Source organism: Amphiprion ocellaris, chromosome 4 (assembly GCF_022539595.1).
Source record: "Amphiprion ocellaris isolate individual 3 ecotype Okinawa chromosome 4, ASM2253959v1, whole genome shotgun sequence".
NCBI classification, from domain to species: domain Eukaryota; kingdom Metazoa; phylum Chordata; class Actinopteri; family Pomacentridae; genus Amphiprion; species Amphiprion ocellaris.
The window spans coordinates 6,605,369-6,630,216 of NC_072769.1; the positions used below are offsets into that span (position 1 = coordinate 6,605,369).

General features: G+C 38.7%; 3 protein-coding genes across 6 annotated transcripts; 2 read left to right on the forward strand and 1 right to left on the reverse strand.

Annotated features, from left to right (window-relative positions):
• The first annotated feature begins 892 nt into the window (after positions 1–892).
• On the forward strand, positions 893–4,011 carry c4h19orf53 (chromosome 4 C19orf53 homolog). The gene is made up of 3 exons (XM_023275295.3): positions 893–1,044; positions 2,442–2,497; positions 2,608–4,011. Exons 1-3 carry the CDS (start codon positions 954–956, stop codon positions 2,752–2,754), a joined length of 294 nt encoding a protein of 97 aa, XP_023131063.1. The 5' UTR covers positions 893–953; the 3' UTR covers positions 2,755–4,011.
• A 408-nt stretch (positions 4,012–4,419) lies between these two features.
• Positions 4,420–10,490, reverse strand: si:ch211-196h16.12 (regulator of G-protein signaling 5). 2 transcript variants are annotated; one of them, XM_055009868.1, is made up of 6 exons: positions 10,337–10,490; positions 8,082–8,143; positions 7,947–7,997; positions 7,805–7,857; positions 4,945–5,108; positions 4,420–4,853 (listed from the first exon to the last, which is right to left on the reverse strand). In XM_055009868.1, the coding sequence occupies exons 2-6, from the start codon at positions 8,123–8,125 to the stop codon at positions 4,686–4,688; spliced, it is 480 nt and encodes a 159-aa protein (XP_054865843.1). In that variant the 5' UTR covers positions 8,126–8,143; positions 10,337–10,490; the 3' UTR covers positions 4,420–4,685. The 2 variants fall into 2 exon arrangements, with proteins under 2 accessions (XP_054865843.1, XP_023131016.2); XM_023275248.3 differs by lacking the exon at positions 10,337–10,490 and having other exon boundaries at positions 8,082–8,350.
• On the forward strand, positions 10,474–22,933 carry LOC111571857 (calcium-binding mitochondrial carrier protein SCaMC-1-like). 3 transcript variants are annotated; one of them, XM_023275244.3, is made up of 12 exons: positions 10,474–10,614; positions 11,261–11,472; positions 15,446–15,569; positions 15,684–15,771; positions 16,695–16,806; positions 17,844–18,002; positions 18,162–18,314; positions 19,700–19,813; positions 19,939–20,106; positions 20,190–20,337; positions 21,749–21,931; positions 22,339–22,933. In XM_023275244.3, the coding sequence occupies exons 2-12, from the start codon at positions 11,293–11,295 to the stop codon at positions 22,347–22,349; spliced, it is 1,440 nt and encodes a 479-aa protein (XP_023131012.2). In that variant the 5' UTR covers positions 10,474–10,614; positions 11,261–11,292; the 3' UTR covers positions 22,350–22,933. The 3 variants fall into 3 exon arrangements, with proteins under 3 accessions (XP_023131012.2, XP_023131011.2, XP_023131013.2); XM_023275243.3 differs by having other exon boundaries at positions 21,749–22,933; XM_023275245.2 differs by lacking the exons at positions 10,474–10,614; positions 11,261–11,472; positions 15,446–15,569; positions 15,684–15,771 and having other exon boundaries at positions 17,841–18,002; positions 21,749–22,933.
• The last annotated feature ends 1,915 nt before the right edge of the window (positions 22,934–24,848 follow it).

Genomic DNA, 24,848 nt, shown 5'->3' on the forward strand with positions numbered 1-24,848 from the left:
CTGCAGGCCTCAGGGAGCTCTTTAGATCTTGGCATGATGACACCGCACAGCTTAAAAGCAAAGAGAACAGCAGACATCAGGAGTTTAAATAAGACTGCTGTTACTCCATAAGGAGCTTCTAATCATTTGTACCTAAAATGAAACCCCGGTTTTTTAATGTAATGGATTTGAGGGTGAGATGAATGCAGCATTCACATTGTAACACCTTAACTGGGCTCCACTTCTTGACTTGTATGTTCCAAACAGTCCAAACTCCAACATTGAGTCTGTTGCCTTCATATGGCTGATTCATTCTCATTTTAAACAAGATAATAAAGACCATTTCTCAGTCTTACATGAGGTCACGGAGTGTACTAATGCAGCACATTTTCCTTCATGTTTGCTTGACACTCAGTCCTAATACTCATCTGTCTGTTTATTAGTTTTGTTGTTTAACAGTTAGAATTTGCTTGTTTGTTTATTTTAGATGTTTGTTCATTTGCTTAAGATATTATATTTGTTAGTTATTTATTTGTATTTTTATTTATTTCATTTCATTTTGCCAGAGCAAGAGAGGAAATAAAAGCAAATAATAATAAATAATAATAAATAAAACTCAAATGAACAATTATTAGATTATTATTCACTACTATTACATGATTTATCTGTGGCCCTTTGATTGAGTTGGATTTTGACAAATAGCCACTACAATCTGATTAATTACAATAAGTCCAAAAATAAGTATTCAGACATCAATTCATGAGGAAAAAAGTAAAGATTTGCATCCCCTCAGTCAATTGTGACAGTAAATTTTGCAGTCAACCCAATAAAAAGTGGCTTCCATGTGAATGTATATCTAATTGTCTTACACTGGAACACCAGCAGGTGGCGGTATTTTACCACAGGAGGAAGTGAACCTCCATTAATCCGAAGAAGAAGAAGAAGATTCGCTTTGTGTACTTCCGTGTAGCAAGATGGCTCAAGGTGCAAAGAAATTTAAAGCTCAGCGTCCAGGAGCGTCCAAAAAACACCAACAAAACAAGCAGAAAGGACCGAAGAAAGGAGGTATGAGTCTAAAATGCGAACCGTTGTTCAGGAAGCTGCGAAAAGCGGGCGGGTTAAATGTTTTTAGCCGCTCAGCACCAACACGTGACCTGCGTGTAAACACGTCTCTGATTATTCACCTGAAAAGTCGTGTCTGCAGTCAAACATCCAGCAGGAATTATTAGGACAGAATATCTCAATACTAAACTTTCCAAAGGGATAAGTAGCAGAAGACTTAGCAGCAGTACTGAGGAGTCAATGTAGAGTTAGCTATATTTATGTCAACATGCTAGCTTTGGAAACTATTTACTGTAATATAAATGATGTTATGGTGACTTTAATTAATTAAATAAATAAACTCTTGATAATGTGACTGCTTGTACATCTTCCGGTATTTTTATTGCAGTGAAAGACAGATTTGCAAAACGCTTTAAAAAAAAAAAAAGCGCTGACCCAGCTTTAGTTTTTAAACATGGGTTCAAAATAGAAGCCTAGTTTATTAACCATTTCCCACACAACATAAAAAAAATACTACTACTGTCACCATCTTACTAACAGTAAAATAACAGCGTGATGACTTAGTAAAAGCAACTTTTAAAGAGCAGTGAATATGGTGCTCATTTAGACATTAAGCCTACATGTTCCATTACTGTTAGATCAACGGAAAGTAGAACATGTCTTCAAGGGGCTTAAGAAAAAAAAAAGATGCCTAATATGTGTTGTATCAAGAAAAGAATTACTCTGTAATTATATCCTGAGCTGCCAGATTATTATCTGACTAAAAGTAATGCAGTCTGATACAACAGTAATGCAGTAAATCGTACTTTCCTGAAGTTCATTGGGTACACCAAGGTAAAACTAGTACTGCATGGCACAGTTTGAACCTTTCTGAAGGCTATGATGTTCACGCTTCAGGCAGCCCTCATGTAAACAGGTCGGACCAAGTATTCAAAACACCTTTCACTAAAGGTGCCAAGATTTCTTTTAATCCATTTCAATAGACTTAAAGTAGTTGTACCTTGGTCTATTTTATTGTCTGTGCATGAATGTTCTGTTGTAACGATGAAGATTGATTTATTGACATCATTTAGGTTAATATAATAAAATGCAGTTATGTGGAAGAAAATGTGGCATTGGACAAGACAATTACACATGTAGCAAACATTACGGGACCATTTTTACTTCACAAAGCTCTAATGTAGACGAGTAGACTTCAGATTTGTTAGTGTGAAAAAGAAGCAGGACATAAGTGGGCTTTCTGGTAACGCTGACAGTTTATCCTCCAGTGTAACAAGTGACATTTCAGGCCAATCTGATTTAGTACAGACAGGCTTTGGAAGTCTGTCTTATATGTTTAATTTAATAAGCATTAATGACATCTGGAAATGTGACTGATATATTTTTTTTCTTTTGTAAAGGGAGGATCATTGCACCTAAGAAGACTCAAGTGGTTCAGCAACAGAAGCTGAAGAAGGTGAAAATATGTTTAAAAAGTTGAGAAAGTTACTTATCTTAGTTCTGTGGAGTTTGTCAGTGAACACAGCAGTGATAATCTAACTTCACCTCCTCTGCTGTTCCCTGAAGGGTCTTGAGGTTGCCATCAGGAATAAGATTGAGCAGGAGGTGACCCAGAAGGCCAGCTCGTCCCTCCACAAGCCACTGAGTGTGATTAAAGGGCCTGAAGGTAAAGGAAACCCAGGAGCATCCCGACCTGGAACCAGCAACAAATAGGACACAACTGTGCACCTGAATCTCATGGTGTTGTAATGTAATATAATATAATGGACTGAGAGTGTTAAAGAGCTTCACTTAATTTTAGATGCCACCTGTTCTGTTATTTTTGATTTCCTGATGTTTCACTTGACTTCAGGAAAACAAATAATCAGAGCTATTCCCATAACGATGCTTGTGTGAGAAGTTAAGCAAAAGCCTTTGAATGATATGGACATTTCGGAAGGACTTCACACTATTTAAAAGATCAACAGAATTGATTTAAGAAATCACATTGATATGATATGATGTTATTTTTGTAAGTCCAGAAGCAGGTTATGTCGTTCTGTCAGATTATTGTATAGTCATTACTGTATAGGAAATAAACAATGAAGTGAGAACAACATTGGCTTGATATAATGAAGAAGTACTAGAACTACTATTGATTATTTCTGTAAATCTTTTATTGGCATCGAGTCCATCTTTTGTGAGCATGATTGGAATATGTTCAGCTGGATCCCTAAGTGACCAAAACCCCTGACTTTAGCACAGGAGAATGGTGTTGTATCTACTCTCAGATGTGCGTCGCTTCGGATAAAATTGTCTGCTAAATCAAATTGTAGAATTTTAAATATGCACAGGGAAACTTAATCCAGTGTTTTATGACTTTTCCAGACAGGAGTGAGATTTCTTTCATGAAAGCAGCATCTTGTTTTGTTGTTTTTTGGTGGCACCTGTGTTGACACACTCATTCCCAGACGTTCAAACAGTATTACCTGTGTGACATCATCAGTCGGCAGGTGGTATCTGGCCTCTGCCTCCATAACAGCTTAAGGTCGCCATGAGAGCAAAAAGGAAATATGATTAAACAGGCATCGCTAACTAAGTGTGTCGTGATTTAAATGTCACCATAGACATTCAGTTTGTGATGCTCTTAAGTGGAAGCACCGTCACACCTTCAAGTTAATCAGTGGGTCAGAGGATCAGTCGTCATTGTGTTGCCTTATTTGACGATAAATAGTGACTCAACAGACATTTATTTAAATGAAAACCTGCGGCAGTGAAATTTAAAGTCCGTTCATATCCCTTTTTCTAAATCATATCAACAGTTATTTCCAATTCAGGGAACAAAGATAAACTGAATCTGCCTGTGTCCTCACACACTTCTGTAGCCGTTGCAGAAGTGTGTAAGTAACTTCTTCGTTAGATTTCAGCGTATGTTTCTAGCCGCCAAACTTTTTAATGGAGCATTTGCAATAAATGTTGTTTTGAGAAGGATTACAGAGTTTGACAGATGATTGGCTTTTTGGATTTTTTGGTGTGCAGTTCACCCATACATTTCTATTTAGGCGAATAGTCCGTCTGGTGTTACAGAACTTATCTGTAAAACTGCAGCTTGACTTTGCAGCTTAATGTACGTTACTATTGTAATACACTGTTACACCCTGATTTAAAGTAAATCTGTTACTTTGAGCTAAAAATCCAAGATGAAGCCAGGCACGCTGTGGTTTGTGTCTTAAGCACTGTCATTAAAAACACCACATGCTGTTTGAACTGTTTTAATGTCAACATGCACTCCTATAAACCTGTTTTCGACTGCCTTTGGAAGCTGAAAATACAACTTCTATTGGGTCTCTGTGTAAAAAAATTAAAAATACTGATGTCATAAAATACAACATAATCAGGTCTCTTTTATGAGGTATTTATTCGAATCCTTTGTGGACGTCATTTGTAGCTTACACTTGGCATCTGCACCTACAATGAGGCTTTAAGGCCACTATCTGACTCTATAACTATACTTAGAGTAACAGCAGCATACAGTGCATAAACTTGTGGTTAATGCAATCATAAAACAAGCATTTCTTTTTGAATAACTGATAAAATACAATCAACATATCAAGAGCACAGATTCACCAGCATTTCTAACTAAAGCAGGTCTGTAGTAATAATATTTAGAAAGCCTTTATAGCCTCCAGGCAGTGATTGGAGCGCAGAAACCGAGGGAAGGAGTCTTTGGCCATCAGACTGTAGATCCTCTGCTGTGCCTTGTTGAATGTGTCGGCACACGGAGAGTTTACAACACTCAGCAGAGCCTCGCGGGTCTCAGCGTCCAGGTTTACCTAAAGGGTGACAAAGCAGATTATCAAAAGAAGCTTCATCCTTTCATTTGTTCACAAACTGTCTCGATGCTTCATGTTCTTCTCCACCGACCTCCTGCGGGGCATCAGCGTTGATAAACTGGCTGAAGATGCTGCTGGCTTTGGTCTTCTGCAGGTTTGAAGGGGAAAGCCTGTAGTCCTCACATGCCAGCCAGAACTCGAGGTTCTCTTCACTGAACTCTGAACGCAGGAACCCACGAAACACCTGCAGACCACCTGAGGGGGACAAGAACAAAAGTGAGAGAACAACAAACTAGAGGAGGGAAACTGCAAAAGAGGAGATGAATCAAGAACTTCAACTTCACATTGGGGCTTTCCCTGCAGAACAGGAGCGAAACATGGCTCTGTCATGGGAGATGTACACTATATTGCCAAAAGTATTTGCTCACCTGCCTTGACTCGCATATGAAGGTAAGTGACATCCCATTCCTAATCCATAGGGTTCAATATGACGTCGGTCCACCCTTTGCAGCTAGAACAGCTTCAACTCTTCTGGGAAGGCTGTCCACAAGGTTTAGGAGTGTGTTTATGGGAATTTTTGACCATTCTTCCAGAAGTGCATTTGTGAGGTCATACACTGATGTTGGACCAGAAGGCCTGGCTCTCAGTCTCTGCTCTAATTCATCCCAAAGGTGTTCTATGGGGTTGAGGTCAGGACTCTGTGCAGGCCAGTCAAGTTCATCCACACCAGACTCTGTCATCCATGTCTTTATGGACCTTGCTTTGTGCACTGGTGCACAGTCATGTTGGAAGAGGAAGGGACCAGCTCCAAACTGTTCCCACAAAGTTGGGAGCATGGAATTGTCCAAAATGTCTTGGTATGCTGAAGCATTCAGAGTTCCTTTCACTGGAACTAAGGGGCCAAGCCCAGCTCCTGAAAAACAAGCCCACACCATAATCCCCCCTCCACCAAACTTTACACTTGGCACAATGCAGTCCGACAAGTATGATTCTCCTGGCAACCACCAAACCCAGACTGGTCCATCAGATTACCAGATGGAGAAGCGTGATTCATCACTCCAGAGAAGGCATCTCCACTGCTCTAGAGTCCAGTGGTGGCTGCTTTACACCACTGCATCCGATACTTTGCATTGCACTTGGTGATGTATGGGTTGGATGCAGCTGCTCGGCCATGGAAACCCATTCCATGAAGCTCTCTGCTGAAGCACTGTTCTTGAGCTAATCTGAAGGCCACATGAAGTGTGAAGGTCTGTAGCGATTGACTCTGCAGAAAGTTGGAGACCTCTTGGCACTATGCTCCTCAGCATCCACTGACCCCGCTCCATCAGTTTACGTGACCTACCACTTGGTGGCTGAGTTGCTGTCGTTCCCACACACTTCCACTTTCTTATAATACAGCTGACAGTTGACTGTGGAATATTTAGGAGCGAGGAAATGTCACGACTGGATTTGTTGCACAGGTGGCATCCTATCACAGTTCCACGCTGGAATTCACTGAACTCCTGAGAGCGACCCATTCTTTCACAAATGTTTGTAAAAGCAGTCTGCATGCCTAGGTGCTTGATTTTATACACCTGTGGCCATGGAAGTGATTGGAACACCTGATTCTGATTATTTGGATGGGTGAGCAAATACTTTTGGCAATATAGTGTATGTAAAGTGGTGGGAAATGTGCAGCTGTCAGGCAACAACCTCACTTTTTTCACCGCAGACCCAACCCCAAAGTAGTTCCATTTGTGAGTTACAGCAATAAACTCCATTTCTTATTTGATATAAATGTATACAACTGTTCTCTTCACGACACCCTGGAAGCTTCTTGTTGGCGTCCTACTGCCTGTATAGATCACATTTAGAGTTTATATAAAACATTAAATGTGTTGAAGTTAAGTCTTTGCATAAACCATATTATAAGTGCCAAAAGATTCTGACATGAAAAATTCCTCTGCAATAATCAGTTTTGGGTTTTTTCCAACCTACAACAGAACAAATTAAAACAGTGATTAAAAATGTGTGATTAGTGACATGCAGAGGTGACTCCATTTTAGCTGGTTGAGCTGAAATCTTAGACATTTAGACCATGTATCACCAGATTTTTTTTTAGATTTTTTATTTTTAAAAGAAAATGATTTTACAGAATTTTTACTTTTACTCATTGTTTTTGAAATACTGGAAAATATCCATAAAATTACCAAAAATGTGTGATTGTTAATTTACATCATTAACATCTAATGTAAAAATTATTATATAAATAAAATAAATTACATTTTTGACATAAAAACACTATATTTCATTAATTTAAAAGATGAAACTGTTCAGTTTAATCAGGTAAATAATACATTTCTAAAATTAGATACAATTAGAACAGAAAAAGAAGTAACGATTGAGTAATTTTACATAGTTTTGTTTGTTAAATGACAAATATCTTGTATGCAGAAGTTTCACAAGAGCAAAAATTTTGAATAAATGCATTTTCATCTGAGTATAAGAGTTAAAAGCCTCTATTATTCATTGTTTTTTGTTTTTTTTAATACATGTAGATATCCTCCATTAAACAATAAAATGCCAAAAATACACATGGTCTCAAGTAAAATTAATGTAAGAAAATGTTTATAAATGATTGTATTTTTATGAGATGATTATTTTCTACTATTTTACAGCATAGATTTGGGTTTCCGAGCTGCAGGAATTCTATCTTTTAAAAAAACAGATTTTGCTGATATTCAGATCCCACTTGGTTTTCACTGGGAAAAGAAAGCTCAAGTGTTTTTACCAATATTAACTACAGCTTTGTTCTATTCAAGTGTCTCCATAAGACATGACAGTGAGCCAGCAGGCAGCTGAAAACAGTTCAGCTATCATTAATATGTCGATTAACACGTCCTTTTCCTACTCTATCGCATGTGCTCTTGTGCTATTTCGAAATAAGAAATAAAGACAAAATTGCATCTTACTCTTGTTGTTCAGCAGAGTTTCCAGATCCTGAAGAATTTTTCCATCCTGAACCCTGAGAAAAGTAGCAAAAAACAGTCAAACTGTAGCTTTAACTTCTCTGATTTTCCAGTGTTTTTGAAAAACACGTTTCAGTAGAATTACTTGTGCTTGTGGTCAGCCAGGTGGCTTAACTTCACCCGCATCTCTTTTGCCCTGAAACAAGCAGAATCAAAAAATCATAGATGTACAAAACAAACTCATCAATCAGGGAATCATTTATTCCAGATAAATACTTACTTCTCCAGGCATGAGGATGGCAGATTGGAGAGCCCTTTACACATTGATGTCTAGTAGAAAATCTGCACCAGGAAGCAATGAGCAAACTTAGTAGATAATATATTTTCCTTCTATCAGTCAGCCTCCCTGAATACAGCGCTCTTATATACAGTAGCCGACCGGTGTGCTATCTGATCTGTCAATCTGCTGCCCTTACATGAGCAGGTGTGGCGATGGCACACGAATAGAGATGAAAACAGCTCAATGCGAGGTGGTGTACGTGCTTACAGGCCATGTAGGGCTGTCAACAGGACACACAAAGCAAGACAGTGTAGATAATAGCAAAATCAAAGCCAAGGGACCTTAAGTGTGTGGGTACATAAACAATCTTAAAACTCTGTCATAACAAATGTAGACTGGCCTCTAGAGGTTTTATAATGTGATGAGGGAGGAGCAGGTGGACTGGAAATATCACTCATCTCTGGAGAGTTTGAGAACTGCTGGATGGAGAAGATAAGATCATAAAAAGGAGCATCTGCCCCTGGATTATCATAATACCACTTTGTTTTTCTTCTCTCTTGTTGCCTTTTGGGATTTGTTACTTGTCTTAGCCTGTTTTTTAAACCTCTTCCATGACTCCGTCCTACTATAAATTATGTCTCATAACACATACAAAAAGTGTAATGAGACATACAGTTTCTGGACTGTGGCAGGAAGCCGGAGCACCTGGTGAGAACAAAGGACAAACATGTAAACCCCACACAGAAAGACCCCAGGCCAAGATTCAAACCCAGAACTTGCTCTTAGATTCTGGTTCTATAGCCAGAATTATAATCAGTTTTATTAGATTTATATCATATGAAGAATCTGACTTGGTGTTTTGGTAGATAATAAAAAAAAATGTCCATAATTTAAATATATATATGACATCTATTTTGGCCTCAGTGAATGGCTAGAAAATATTATTAGGCTGAGGTGGGGTTCAGAATTCAGCTGTGTAACTCATCATGTAACTGTAACTGCAAAATGACTGTCGTGTTGTGTTGGTGTTGTGATTGTGAGTGTGTTGCTTTGGAGATGCTTGTAAATGGATCCTGCCGCTGTTTGATGCTGCAGATATTTAGAGAATTCAGAGAGACTCCTACAAACAGCTGGAAGGGACAAGCTATACTTCAGCTCCTGCTAACACTTTGAGCAACTAAAAGCAAGCAAACTGTGTTTATGAATGAGTTGCACAACCATGAGGCTGCAGTTACTTATGTAATGCTGCTTTTATTGCAGTAGGTAAACCTTGAAATGTTAATAGATTCTGGATTTTTCCCTACCAGAGAAGTAGATATGCTTTCCAGAATGTGTAATTAGTTCATCCTATTTTTCCAAAATATATGAAGGAATTATTTAAAGCACAGGGATTTTATATATCTGAAAGCATGCCTTGAAGAGCTCTTTGGTATTATGGGGCCTTTTACATTTTTATATCATCATAACATTTGGATTCTGGGGCTGTTTGATGCTGCAGGTATTTAATATACTGAGAGGAAAGAACCCTACAATGGAGCAACAAACTAAACTTCACCTCTTGTTAATGCATTGAGGTCTGTGTTTGTGTGTCTGTCAGCTTATTACATGCAAACTGTATCTTTTGCATTATGTTCACCAATGAGCAGCACAGCAGTGTGGCTGCTGTTACAGATTTTTCAGTCATCAAATGCTGCGTTTACTTACACTGTGTAAACTGTCACTAAATTTGGACATCAGAGCTCCAGTAAATGAACTTGACCTATCAGATCTGGGCTGTGTTTCAGTATTTATGCTTACATGCTATACTGTATGCCAGAAAAATTTAGTATGTACCAACACGTTAAACATCAAATTCCATATGCTAAATATACCTGGCTGTCCTACTTCAAGAGGTTGGATTTTGCAGTTTGCAAGCCAATAGGCTATGCTTTTCTCAGTCCTCTTTTTGAGGTCTGTGTACACACATCAAAAATATGTCATTGGTTCACCTTATTATGATTTAAGGCAAGAGTAGCAGTCTCTGTACTCTTTTTCATGCATGATAAAGTCAAGCTTTAAAAGCTTTTCTTGCAGGATAAACTGCCCTGCTCCTTATTATGATCCCTCTCAGACTGTTTTGTTATTAAAAGCACTGGGAAACCATGAACTGAGTATTTATGGTCCTGGCTGAAGGTTTCAAGTTTATGTCGTGGTTGCAAATCATTCACAGATCACTACTATCTATTAAGTGGCTCATGCAGTCTCCAGCTTCAGACCGTCCACTCGCAGGTCTGACTCTTTGCCGCCAGCAGGCTCCAGCAGCGGGGGACGCTGCGAGCTTCTGTCGCTTCCTGCTTCCTCAACAGGAGAAATCCTCAAGACGGAGCGAACAGGAGCAGCTGTGAACACGGAGACGACCCGAGATCTGCGGGATTCAAGAGGATCAAACCCGGTTTGAGGACCAGACTGAGCTCCGAACCTGCTGCTGGTTTCTCCTGATCGGATCCTCTGCAGCCGACATGAGCGACGGTCGGTCTGCAGAAAAACCCACTGAGTGAGTCACAAAATGGTCTCGTAGGTTTTATTATTAGACCATAACAGCGTCCACAGCAGTGTGAGGATCAAGTTAAACGCGATCATCTGACTATAAGGAGGTTAAATCGCTCTTGGATATGTGGGTCAAGATGCGTCAGTGCGCAGTGAGCTGATTATTTCATGACATTGTTGATTATTTCCGTAATAATTTCACCAAACGTCACTTTCTCCTACTGTCAGTGGGTGTTTTGGTAATCCGAGAAATCGCACAGACTCTGAATATGTAGTTTTCTTGTAGTTTGGGGAAATGTCCTAGTGTCTGCACATTCGTAGCTGCATGGTTTACATTTTTAAATAATCCTAACAGATAAGGAAGGTGGACACAGTAACAGGGACTAATAACACAAACCAGAAGGTCTCCTGTGAAGCCAACTGGCTTCATAAACAAGATGGTTGAATCTGTTATAACTGCAAAAAGGACTACAGTGTCAGTCCAGCTAAATATAAAAATATATATTCTGAATCAGTGGTTTCCAAATGAACTGGATCTGGATTATTGACCTTAAACTAACTTTTTACCAGTTGCATCAGTTTGTGGTCAGTTCATTCGGACACTAATACTGCTCTTTTCTTCTACTGGATTGATCTGATGCGTTTCCCATCAGCTGACTGGTGACCTGTGACTGGACCCAGACAGATGTGGCTCCCCTGGGCTCGCTGCCAGGACGGTGAATCCTCTGGTCCGGACCAGGACAGGGAGAAGCGCTGGGCTGAGCTGTTTGACCAGCTGGACCTCAACAAAGATGGACGCATCGATATCCGTGAGCTGCGGACAGGACTGGCAGGACGAGGGCTTTCCAGAGGCTCCTTGGAGAGGGTGAGATAGCAGGACACCTGGATCACACACAGCTGTTTATATGCTCAGATACCAGTTTGTGACTACTATATTATAGCATAGTGGGTATAAATTCTATGTAAATCAGGGTGTTGCCAGGGTGAAGAAGGTATCTGGTTTGAAAACCTCTGAGTTATGTTGCTGCTTTTTGCAGATGATGTGATTCTGTTGTTGTCATCAAACTGTGACCTTCAAGGTGCTCTGGGGAGGTTTACAACTGAGGGTGAAGCAGTCTGTTTGAGAATCAGCACCTCCAAGTCTGAAGCTATGGTTGTCTGACGGAAATGGGTTAATTTTTTGTTCTGAGTTGGGCGGGAGGTGCTGCCCCATGTAACAAAGGAGACTGAGTACTTTGGGGTCTTGTTCACAGGCGATGAGAAAACAGAGCATAAGACGGACAGATGAATTGGGGACAATACTAGCAGTACTGGAGGCGTTGTACCAGCCTGTTGATGTGATAAGGGAGCTGAACTGGAAGGAAAAGCTCTTGACTTGTTTGTCAGGCTACGTTCCAAACCTCAAGTATGTTCATGAGCTCTTGGTAATGACCAAAAGAGTGTGACTATAGATTCAACTGACCAAAAGTGGCCTCTGTAGGGTTGCTGGGCTCAGATTTAGAGATAGGATGAGGAGCTTGGATATCCGGAGGAAGCTCAGAGTAGAGTCGCTGCTACTTTGCAATGAACCCAGCCAGCCGAGGTGTTTCGAGCATCTGACTGGGATCCATCCTGGGAGCCTTCCTGTGGAGAATTTCCAGTTATCTTCAGCTGGAAGGAGACCTTAAGGTAGACTCAGAACTCATTGGAGGGATTATATATTTCATCAGGCCTGGGAATGCCTTAGGATCCCCAGGAAAAGTTTGAAAACGTTGCTGGAGAAAGAGACATTTGGAATACCGTGCTTAGTCTGCTGTCACCCGAGTCTAGATGAGCAAATTAAAAAGGATGAATGGATAAATAAATACAGTTTACAATGTAAGTGCACTTTGGTCAGATTATCTTGGTTTACTGATTATCTGACAGAGTTTTTCCATCAATCAAACAATCAATAAAACACCCTTTGACTGTAGAATCTCTATAGGGAGTATATTCACTGAAATCTACATCAAGTTTTCACCTGGGTTTGGCCATTTGTCTTTCTATACATTCAAGTCTAGGCGTGCCAGAATACTCTGCAGGGCTGGTCTTTGTTATTGTAGAGTGGTATTATTGAGTATCATGACAGAACTGTACATTGTGCAACCTGTAGTACCAACAGATACTTCTCATTACAGGAGGGATTTTAGTAGGGCTGTTTCTAGCACTTTAGTGGTCCTGTTGATATACAGGTTGGTAAATAGCTTGCTTTAATTAATGCAATTTGCTTCAATGTTAACGTCAAAATCAAACCAATCATGCAAATAACAAAGATCCAACAAAACACATTTATAAGCAGCACACTAAAACCATTTCCTTCTCAGCATCAAGTGCTGCTTGAATATTCAGTTCAAAAACACCCTTGGAGCCAACAAGTAGGGAGGCAGGAATTGAGTGTAAAAAAGGCACAGTAATGGATATCAAGGAGATATTGCACATGGAGTTTACATTGGGAGAGTAGAAGGACAATTTTTACGCACTGCGACAGTCCCAAGGCCTTATTTATCAAAAGGGCTTTTTTCTATTTTAAGGGGAAAAAAAACAAATATACAGGCCCTGGCACACGTGGAGTCAGCGTTTAGCAAGAAGCATCTGTATTGAGTCAGTATCAACTGTCCGGCATGTTATCTTTAGAAAGATGACCAAATGAAGAGCCCTGTTTATAAGGTCTATAGCATCTAATGCAGTGTCCTTGGATTTAGGGTATTGACCTCAACAGCAAAAATATAGTGTAAAAAAAAGGGGGGGTCAACAGAGCAAGAAGCCGCAAAAATGGAAAAAAGTCATTAAATTTTCAGCTTTCAGCCTTGAACTACTCATCTGTGATGTGTCTTTAGCTGTGAAAAGTATAGAAATCTAAGGTTGGAATTGTGGTTTTTCATCAAAATCACTTTCTCTCATTTAAAAATGTGCCACAAAATGAACTGTTTGCACTAACCAGATTCTGTGAAAGACAAAAAAATGTGCGCTCCTCTGCACAACCGTGAAGTCAACACTGACTTAGCTGTGACTAACAGTGGCATGACAAAAATTCTGGGACTTTTCTTTCTTAAATACTCAGTTATCTTTCCACTTGAGCTGAAGGCCTGTGAGAGATTTTTTCCATTAGGTTTTACTCTTTGATACTCTGGATGTGCAGCTTTACTGTTTGTGCAACAGCAGCAGCAGAACATCAACAGCTTCACTTTGTGTTGTGAATACACACAAGGCTGTCTCTCTCGTCTCAGTCTGTCTGTGACTGTTTGCTTTGGTAAAAAGTGTCTGGGTCACTTTTTCTCATGCTGCCGCTGCTTTTCTCTCTTCTGTGTTTGAGTGGGAAAGCTGTGAGAATATAACACAAACTTCAATACAGTCACGTTTTGGGGACTTGCAGCTCTCTGCAAATTTCCCCTAGTTGGACTAATAAGCATATTCTATTCTATTCTTTTTGGGATAAAAACATGAAATTTTAGACTTTAAGGTTTATGTTAGCGTAGAAGGTGGTGTGTGTGTGTCTGTGTGTGGAAATGTAAAGGGAGCATGTTGGTTATTTTGGTAGGAGGAGGAGGTCAAGCACGACCTTGTAAACTGAGAGTGGTAACCTTTCACTTTGTCATGCACTTGATCTCTTCTCATATATAGATCATTGTGCAAAGAGTTTTCTTCTGCAGCGTTTCTTTGTTGTCCCATTGGAGCAACTCATATGTCTCCTTTTTTACCTCTCTTTTGTTTTTGTTGTGCTTTTCAGTCAAAGCACATTTTTTCAAAAGTTTCTGACAATATTTTACAAATGAGACTGGATTGCAGATTTATATTCACTAATTTAAGGATGATAAATGATCTTTCATTTATATCTGGGCCTTATGTTTAAAATACAGTGTAAAAAATGTAAAAAGAAAAAATAATATCATGGTAAAATCAGTAGCAGCAATGGCATGGCAACAAAAATTGTAAAATGCAAATAAATTATTATTATTATTATTATTATTATTATTATTATTATTATTATTATTATTATTATTATTATTATTATTATTATGTCAGACATTTTCATTATATATTTTGCCAAGAAACATTCTTATTTTGCATTTTCCCCTGATTTATTTCACTCAAATGCCTTCAATAAATTAAGAAACCTAAAAGTTCTTTTAAAAAATTATAGATTAATTTTTTGGATCAGCGTTTTTGCAGTGTAGAGATGACATATACATATCTACCGTATGAATTTACATCAGTCATTTTTTAAAAAATGTATTAAATGAGCAAAGCTATATAAAATAGATTCTCAGTTGTAAGTTATCAGCTGGATGATCATCAATAGTCTTTAATACTTTTAAATACAGCATGAAAACACTCTGTCATGGTCACATATAATGAAAAAAGAATTACATTAACACAAAATGTGTAACTCAATCCTTGACTATACAACGTGCTACAGCAGTATTTGTCCAACAGATGGCACAGTGGAGGTTTATTTAAAGACTACAAACCCTGGAGCCTTGTGTTTGATTTTTCACTGCTGCTTAATTCACCTTTGTTGTATTCATACTAATATACTAATGCAAACTCAGACTGCTGTACAGATGACTTATAAACTGCCTCTACAATAATTCAGCAGCATTATATGATGTCTGTCTCAATGTTGCTGGTGTGGACAGACTAAAATTTTTGATCCTCATACCTGTAAGAAATAAGGACTAAGCAGCTTTGTATGATGCGGGTGCATAATAAAGCTAATGAAGCATTTGTTGAAGGTGTTTATAATCTTTTATGACTTCTGATGGACCGTCTAATTTCTTCCCGCCAGCCAGTGTAACTGCTTTTCTTGTCTGTGCCGTCAGATTGTGGAGGCCGGAGACACCAACCAGGATGGAGTGCTGGACTTTGAAGAGTTCACACAGTATCTTCGTGCCCATGAAAAACAGCTTAAACTCATGTTTCGCAGCCTGGACAGGAATAATGATGGTCTGTAGCAGCTCTAAGTACAAATCAATAACACGATTTTTTTTTTTTTTTTTTAAAAAGCATGTTTCTCATGTTCTCTTTCATTGGCTGTGTATGACTGGTGGGTCTTTTCAGGTAAGATCGATGTAGCAGAGATTCAGCACTGTCTGCGCTCAATTGGTGTGAACATCAGTCTGGAGGATGCCACCAGGATTTTACTGAGGTCTGTCATCAATATCACATGTTGCATTACCTCTTTCCTCTCTGTTGGTCCCTGTATGGAGAAGCCATATCTGTTAAAGCAATCTGCCAGTATTTTTAGCGGGAGCATTCAGTTATGAGACCACTTTGTAACTAAAACTGGTGTATTTGCGTTAAAAAAAAATATTCAGACAAGTTCGATAACATCAGTGTCACTGGATGTATGATTGTGGAGTCTATCAAGTCTCACTTTTGTCTGTGGATGAGGACAAGAAAACTTTTTAAAATTCTCACTCTTTTGCATGCAAATTTCCCTAAGATTGAAACCTTCAAAACTGTCCTACACCTACTGGCCACCTGCTGAATCCCATCTTTACTACTAAAAGGCCAAAATGAAACCCCTAAGACACAAACCCCTTAAGCCCCAGGCTCTTTTAATTAGCCTAAACTTCCAGCTGTAAATACATCCCCAAATTCCATCAGAAGCAGCTCCACAACTTTTCAGCCTAAATAAGCAAAGTTGGGCTCTGTGGACAGATGCTTCTCCAATGCAGAAATATTGTATTGAAATACAATCTGCATCGTTACTACCAGGCCAGACTGAATTTTGAAAAACTCGAGATTTGCAACTACTGAAAGATTTGCAGTTTTCTTTCTTCCTCACAAAAATTGTAAATAAGAGCGCAAATGCCAGCTTATACCAAGAGTCAGTCAGATTTTGAACTGCATTTCTACCAAATTTAAGGCAACAAAAATGAAGCACAGCAAATACAGTCACAATCGTCGTTCCAGACTGCCTCTTCAATTAATATACCCTCTTAGCAACCTTCTAAAAATGGTTTATTATTAGATATGGTCTGGTCCGCTTTATTGATCCTGCCTCAGAGTGTTTACCTTCTTTCTACTTTTTCTGAATTTCATAACTCATTTTTGTGTTTCTCACAGTATGGACAAAGACGGCACCATGACCATTGACTGGAATGAGTGGCGAGACTACTTCCTGTTTAACCCCATCACTAACATGGAGGAGGTGGCACGCTACTGGAAGCGCTCAATGGTGAGGTCACACAGTGAAACACACACCTTAAACAAGAACAGCAACAAGTACGGCACTGTTTATCTCTAAACAACAACATGGCTGGTTAAGCACTGTCTACAAAACAAATGCACGTACATAAAAACATAATGAAAAATACATTGAAATACCAATAAATAACGTCAACCGTCTGAACCCCAAAACCCACTGACAGGTTTAAAAGGCATGTTATCTTTTATAACATCACCAAAATTACATCACTCTCAGCCAGAAACTGTAGAAACTGAAAATAATAATTGGATTTTCACCTGTTCAAGCATCCTTCAACCACTAATGTGCTGCAGTTCTTTCAGTAAACTTAAGTAAATTTAAAAAACAAAAACATATTTCATAAAGCTAACTTTATTTTACATGTCTCTAAAGTGGCACCAAAAGTAAACTCTTTGCAGAAACCAGATGATGTAAAATCTAAAAATTCAGCATTCCTCGACACAAGCAAAAAGCCATTAATGACTGAGCTATGGTTAACAGTCACATGACAAAAATTTGGGGACTTTTTGGTCAAAATGCAGGCTGAGTTTACACAGAGCATACAAGAGACAATTATGGAAACAAAAAAGTAATTAGTAAAATATCTACAGTATGTAGAGCTGCAACACCTCGGAGAACCTGGAAAAATAACATACATATTGATTCAAATATTTTTTTGTGAAGTTATTAATCAAAGGAATTTAGCTTTGTTTGTTTTTTATTTTTAATGATTTATGGCATTATAACCAGGTTATGCTGCACAGAAGACATAGTTGTGTTCTCTATTTGTAGGCATTTTTGTGCTATTTCCACAGAGGTGCAGGACTTTTTTTTGTAGTAAAGAATAACAGTGAGTGAAAATGTGACAGGAGCAGCAAACACCCCAACCTGCTAGGGTTTCAGAGGAGTATTTTTACATACTGTTCAACAGAGAAAAACAGAATTTACTGTTGTTTATTTTTTGTACTCCAAATGTGACTATCCTACTATATTTTTTATATTTATTCTGGCCTTGGTGGCTTCAGTAGATGTTGGATATCGGTGAGCAGCTGACAGTTCCAGATGAATTTACAGAAGAGGAGAAGAAGTCTGGTTACGTGTGGAGGCAGCTGATGGCTGGAGCTTTAGCCGGATCTGTATCTCGGACTGGAACTGCCCCTTTAGACCGCATCAAAGTGTTCAGGCAGGTCAGTGATCAGTCTGGAACATGCTATTGTTCATATACTTCTACTTTCAATTCTTCTGATGTTACTTCTATGATTTTTGACAGAGAGCTTCACTGTGATGCTTCAGTCAGTAGTTACTGCTTCATACACACTGACAGGTTTCTCACTCTGCTCTGCCAGGTGCATGGCTCCACTGATTTTAAAGGAAACGTGCTGAACAGTTTTCAGTACATGCTGAAAGAGGGAGGACTGCAGTCGATGTGGAGAGGCAACGGAATCAACGTTCTAAAAATTGCCCCAGAGACTGCTATCAAGTTCACCGCTTATGAACAGGTGGAGAAGACAACCTGAACATCCATTCAGCTTTGATCTGTTTTAGTTATTCTCTCTTTCCTCCTACTGGCAATCTCTCAAACATTTGTTAGGATTTTCCTAATGGCCCGTCATTTGTACAGTGAAACACTTACAGGATATATTTTGGAGAAATATGTTTAGTCCTGCACAGTGGCTCGGTGGTTAGCAGTGTTGCCTTGTAGCTAGAAGATCCCCGGTTTGCATCCTGGCCTGGGCCTGGCATCTTTCTGCATGGAGTTTGCATGTTCTCCCTGTGCATGCGTGGGTTTTCTCCGGGTTCTCCGGTTTCCTCCCACAGTCCAAAAATATGCTGAGGTTAACTGATAACTCTAAATTGTCCATAGGTGTGAATGTGAGTGTGATTGTTTGTCTCCATGTGTAGCCATGTGATAGAATGGTGACCTGTCCAGGGTGTCCTCTGCCTTCACTTTAAGTCAGCCCTGACCCTATTGAGGAATAAGCAAGGTATAGATAATGGATGGATCTTTAGTCTCTTAGAGTATCTGCATGTGTTGAATGTAATTTCTTAGAGTCTCTGCTGGTTACATGGCAGCTTCACAGTGAGAGAACTACAGAAAGTCATTGATCCTGGTTAACACCATCTCATAGCACCCTGTAAAACTACAAGACATATTGTATTTATGAGTGAGCTTTAGCGGCGCTGCTTGGTACATTTTATTATCTTGTACAGTATATAATAGAAGTGGGCATTGCAGTTTTGTTTCAGCGTCAAATGATTCAAAAACTTTACCTCTCAAAAATTGTATTATTTCTCAGTTGATAAGCACAGTAGTTTCTCTTTTGAACTGCCAGAAATAAGTTCTTTAGAAATATTATAATGCAAATACAGGCGTCAATGTAAAAACTCTATGCAACAAGAGTGAATGCACCTGTGATTACTGACACAAGCCAGAAAACCTGTGATCATAGACAAAAACTGAGTACACTTCTCATTTCCAACGAGCCTGTGAACAACAGAACTTTCTCAGTTTTGAAACAGAGTTTGCAGCCGTAATTAGGAGCTATATAAGCAATAGAACCACTAATCAGCAACCACAGTGGCCGTCCTCCTAAATGACACCACAGACAGGGTGCTGCTTGCTGCTTCCTGCTTTCAGCCTTTATGCTAAGCTAAGTTAACCTACTGCTCTTGTACTATAGACATGACAGTGGAATCTGTCTTCTCAAGCATCTGTCTGCAACAAAGCAATTCACAAAAAAGCAAAGCATATTTCCCATCCAATAACAGCATTCCAGCAACAATATTACATCTATTTTGCATCAATTTTAATCATTTGTCATTTGTTTATGTTCACAGAGCTCTCTCAAATTATGTTTTCTTTGCTCCTCTATACTCTGTATAGATCAAGAGCATGATGCGTGGCGGTAGTGAAACCAGATCTCTGAGGGTTCATGAGAGGTTTGTCGCCGGCTCTTTGGCAGGAGCGATGGCTCAGACAGCCATTTATCCAATGGAGGTAATATGAGGATAATACACAGTTAAAGACATTCACGTGGCTTCAAGAAAACACACTTTGTTTTGTCACGTCTTCAATGAACTGATTTCTTTCCTTTTTCTTCTCCTCCTTCTTCTTTCCTTTAGGTGCTGAAGACTCGACTCACACTGAGAAAAACAGGTCAATACTCAGGAATTGCAGATTGTGCCAAACAGATCCTACAGCGGGAAGGTGTCGCAGCCTTCTACAAGGGCTACGTACCAAACCTGCTGAGTATCGTCCCGTACGCTGGCATCGACCTGGCTGTCTATGAGGTCAGGCTGACATGAAAACAAACAGCTCTCACGCTACACATCTCCTCAGTGTTTACCTTCTCTTTGCCATTTTTACTCCACAGACTCTGAAGTTTGCCTGGCTGAACAGGAACATAGGTTTAGCTGATCCTGGGGTCATGGTGCTGGTCGGATGTGGTGCCGTCTCCAGCACGTGTGGACAGCTGGCAAGTTACCCACTGGCACTGATCCGCACCCGAATGCAGGCACAAGGTCAGAATAACTGTGGTTATGGATGGGTGATAAATTAAAGGAAATCTCAAAAAAGTGTTCTGATAGGATGTTTAACCTCCAAGAACTGCCTGTATGCCTGTATATGTATTGAGGACATTGGTGGAGATCATGAGAACGTGTTACACTTTAAACTACCATAAGTTTGTTGAGATTTGGGGTGACTGTCAAGCTTAGAGCTTGTGATTCACATCCTCCTTTTCAAAGCATTTAGTAAGAATTTGAGCACGTTCAGTAATTTATCGTTGGTGTTCCTTTAATTCGTCACTGTAAAACTATGAATAAATTACTTATGCAAATGATTTAGCCAGTAATAGTACTGGCTAAATCATTTGCATAAGTAATAAAGCTCAGCTGGTTTCATACATAAGCCACTGGTTTGATAGTTATATCAATGTGGCAGGAAATGTTGCTGTAACTCTAACACAGAGTTTGCAGTAGAGTCAGTCTATCTCAAATCATCGAAATTCTGCTCGAACATCTCTGATTTGCCAGAATTTTTGTGAAATCTTACCTTGATATATCAAATATTTTGAGATAAGTCAAACACGTTTTTTTCACGCATTGAAATTTGAGGCTATGTTTGAACAACCATATCTCAAAAATGTTTGAAGATGAGATTTTTACTGGTATTTCTCATTGTGCCATTGATTCAGAATCTGTAGTAGATCAAAAAAATCTGATTAGTCGTGAGTTGGAATATAAAAATTTAAGCTGTGAAAAGTCCCATCTTGGAGCACACTTCAACATAAGAATTGATAATGCAGAAGCCAACTAGAGATATTTTCTGAACCACATGTAGTTGCATGTTATAATAATACAAAGCATATCAAACACATTTAATATGAAATACTTGGTCACAATAATGAAAAGAACCACAAAAACAAAAATATTGGTAGATAGCCTGAACCAAGTGGAACAGAATTCTTCAAAACGGTGCTCCAAATATAAGTAAAAAATTAAAAAATAAATAAAATATCGACATATTTTTAATTTTTGGGCTCCACATTTAAATATCCATATTTTATGATTAAAAAAAACTGTTTCTTACAAATCAGAGACAGTCGAGCAGAAGGCTAGTGATGATCTGATGTAGAATATTACAAGATGTAAAGATTAGGATAATGGTTGTGCTTTACTGACTCTGTAAACAATAATAACAACAAAAAAAAACATAACTCAAGGTCCCCTTACTGGCTTTTCCCAGAGCAGTCAGTTTGCTCATACCTCAGTTGTTCCATATTTGGATCAAGGGATGATGAATGAGAACTCCAGTCAGTGAAGAGGACTGTGAGAGGCAGTTAAAAGCTTTGGGAAAAACAACTAGCAAGATGATTGTTTCCTGCAATAAAAATGTCTTGATGAAGCTCACCGTTTTTTTCTCTCCCATCAGCTTCAGTGAAAGGAGCCCCTAAACTCTCCATGTTGGCTTTGTTCCGCAACATTGTGACCAAGGAGGGTATTGCCGGACTTTATCGAGGAATATCTCCCAACCTGCTGAAAGTCGTCCCCGCTGTCAGCGTGTCATACGTCGCCTATGAATACACAAGGATAATGCTGGGAGTGGACATTGAGGGTAGGAGGGAAGGGAAAGGGAAAGGGTAGCACGAGGAGAGATGGTTTGGGTTGGCTTTCATTGCAAGCATGCACAGATCTGCTGGCAGTGCATGAAGAAACGGGCCTTGACTGTGGATGTTCCTGAGACTGCAAATCTTCAGTTTTCAAGATGAGGATGACAGAAAAACAACTAAATATTACACATATGTTATATATAAACTGGAAGCTGCTGGAAATAGGTTCAAGTGTATTTTTAAATGCATGTCAGCAGTTGTGTGAGAGCTAACCAACCAGCATCTTGCAGCTGCAGTGACTCGGACTGATAAAGATTTGCATGAATTTCCCTGAGATCAGGTTAAAAAAAAAAAAATGTAGCCAATCTTGGAAGCTATGTTACATTCCTACAGCATTATTTTTGTCTCCCAGGTGGGATATAAAGAAGACAGAGGACTGATGGACACATTGGCAAAGTTACAGTGTCGGGACTTTGATTGATATGTCTTAAAATAATGTTACACCTGCTAAAGTAGAGCAGCAGTGATCAAAGATAGTAACGGAACTTTATTCCTGGAGGAAAAGAAGGAGAAAACAGGAGGAGACGAGCTCAACATTCTCTGTCCTGGAAGGATTACTACTGAGTAAAGCACAACCAAAGACTTCATATTTTACAAAAGAGAAGCTGCCAAAGCCGCATCAAGAAGCTCAGAGGATTTATGAAAACCTCCTCTGCAACATGTGTGTCATCAGTGTTCACTACATGGTCCAGTACCACGCAGTATTTTAATAAACACTCCAGCCAAGAGTCAACTTTCTACTATAAAACTACTGTATATAAAGTGATATTTATTGCCAACGAACACTTTTGATGTGTCAGTATTTATGGGCAAATAAATGCATGCACAGTGCTGCTTTTATTAAATACTTTCCATTGAGATTTTTATTGATGAATGAATGTTGAGAGATGCTGAGAAGATGCATCAGTCTGTAAACACCCCACAAATGAACCCTGTTTGCCACTTTGTCTTCAGTTTTAATTGACTGATTCTTGTTTCAGGCTTCTTTAGTTTCTTCTTAGTCCCTGTTATATTGCTACTAAACCACAGTTTTTGTTATTTCTATGTAAGTTCACTAAGCAGTTCTGGCTATGCAGGATAATAATTATGCCAGCAAATGCAACTTGAATGAAAGAAAAAAGACGTATGGTTTTGGTAACCATAAAACATCCACTATGTTCAAATTTCGCAGTTTCCTGTAAAGATAAAGATACTTCTATTCTGCATTTGTTTTGAATTTAATACAGTTATTTCAGCGTCAACTGAACAATTTGTGTGAAAAGTTTAAATTGCGTCAATGAGGAAATTATTAAAATATCTTCTTTTTAAAAAGCCAAAATTCCATTACTGACCAAGAAATTGTGCCAGATCTTAAATATTTCTTCTACATTTTACATCTTAATTTTTTTTTTGTTCTAAAAAAATAATAATATTCTGATTATTTCCCAGTTAGCATGAAAACATGGCAGATGATTCTGAGTGTGGTCTCAGAATTTTAATTTAGTGCCATTCATTCACCAGGCAGAGACTGTTCAATTTATACACTTTCAGTTAGTCAAGTCCTGTTAATTATAAGAGAACCTCTTTGTCGGTGCACAACAGATGGCTGGAACGGGCAATATTTTGTCTAAGGGCAAGTAATAAATGACTAGTGAATAAATATAGCCTTCATTTTCTTTGCAAACAGTGCAATTTTTATTTTTAGGATTCTTCCAAGAAAATACAAACCAAGAATTAAAAGCAACAATTGAATTGTAAATTAAAACTAAACTAAATGAATGACAGAGGAATCAAAAACATTTAATAGACACAAGTGGTTAAAGAGAAACACTCTCTGGACACTGAATAATCTTTGTGTGAAAACATATCTTTCATATAACAAGACAGGCGCCGTATTTTATTTATTTATAAAGCCTTTCCGTCCTTACCTGACTTCATTTCTGTCTTTTAATGTGGACCCTTAGGCAACATGTTCAAATGATTTTATTACTGTTTTTCCTGAATTTTCAAAATGTAAGATTTCATTTTGGCAGATGCTTTTATCCAAAGCAACGTACATCAGAGAGTGGATACAACACCAGGTAGGTAGGCGGGGCAGCACTAAGGACCTTGCCTAAGGGTCCTCACTGGACAACTGCGCCATGACTGGGATTTGAACCACCAATCTCTTCAGGGCTGAAAGACCTGAAGAGATTGAAATAACTTGAAATAACTGAAATAACCTGCAGAACAAGCTAATGCATTTTTATCCTTAGGGGACTTCAGGTTTTAAATTTTATCTAATTTTACTTCTGTCTCCTCTTATTTTAGGGTTAGGGTTAGCATTTGTTTTAAAATCTCAAATGATTTTACTAAGTTTGCCTTTTATGTTTTTTATTTCATTGTTCTGCCATTTGATTTTGTGTGTCCACATCTTTTATGTTTTCATTCACCTACATTGTCAATGAGGCCTCCATGCCTAAAGTAAATAAACAAATATTGAATAAAATGCTTCATGCATTTTCTAGAATTTTCATAAAAATAACCTATAGGGAACCTTTGGAAACATTTCCTGAAGGTTATTTGTGTGACTCTTTAGAGAGCATTCCCAGGACCCTAAGGTTTCCCACAATAACTCTCAGGAAACCTTCTGGGAATGTTCTCTAAAGGATATTTATGTAGGCTCTTCAGGGAACATTCCCAGAACTGTGACAGTTTCACAAGATAACCTTCATGGAATGTTGCTAGAGCATTTGTAAAGGTTCCCTGGAGGTTACTGTTTGCCGGTGTTTTTACTCACTATGCACCTGGATTTTGAAATAACCTGCAGTACAGTCTAAAATGTGACTCGTGTTTCTTTTAGTACAGTTCATGTTTTATATTTCACCCTATTTTATTGCCATT

What these genes read in the sequence shown, in the direction of transcription:
- c4h19orf53 (XM_023275295.3), top strand. Translation starts at nt 954, where the DNA reads ATGGCTCAAGGTGCAAAGAAATTTAAAGCTCAGCGTCCAGGAGCGTCC. An exon ending in GAAAGGACCGAAGAAAGGAG is followed by an intron (nt 1,045 to 2,441) that starts GTATGAGTCTAA and finishes TCTTTTGTAAAG; the next exon opens with GGAGGATCATTGCACCTAAG. An exon ending in AGCAACAGAAGCTGAAGAAG is followed by an intron (nt 2,498 to 2,607) that starts GTGAAAATATGT and finishes TGTTCCCTGAAG; the next exon opens with GGTCTTGAGGTTGCCATCAG.
- si:ch211-196h16.12 (XM_055009868.1), bottom strand. Translation starts at nt 8,125, where the DNA reads ATGTGTAAAGGGCTCTCCAATCTGCCATCCTCATGCCTGGAGAA. An exon ending in AACTCTGCTGAACAACAAGA is followed by an intron (nt 5,109 to 7,804) that starts GTAAGATGCAAT and finishes TGTCCCCCTCAG; the next exon opens with GTGGTCTGCAGGTGTTTCGT. An exon ending in ACGCTGATGCCCCGCAGGAG is followed by an intron (nt 4,854 to 4,944) that starts GTCGGTGGAGAA and finishes GTCACCCTTTAG; the next exon opens with GTAAACCTGGACGCTGAGAC.
- LOC111571857 (XM_023275243.3), top strand. Translation starts at nt 11,293, where the DNA reads ATGTGGCTCCCCTGGGCTCGCTGCCAGGACGGTGAATCCTCTGGTCCG. An exon ending in GCCACCAGGATTTTACTGAG is followed by an intron (nt 15,772 to 16,694) that starts GTCTGTCATCAA and finishes TGTTTCTCACAG; the next exon opens with TATGGACAAAGACGGCACCA. An exon ending in TCGACCTGGCTGTCTATGAG is followed by an intron (nt 20,107 to 20,189) that starts GTCAGGCTGACA and finishes TTTACTCCACAG; the next exon opens with ACTCTGAAGTTTGCCTGGCT.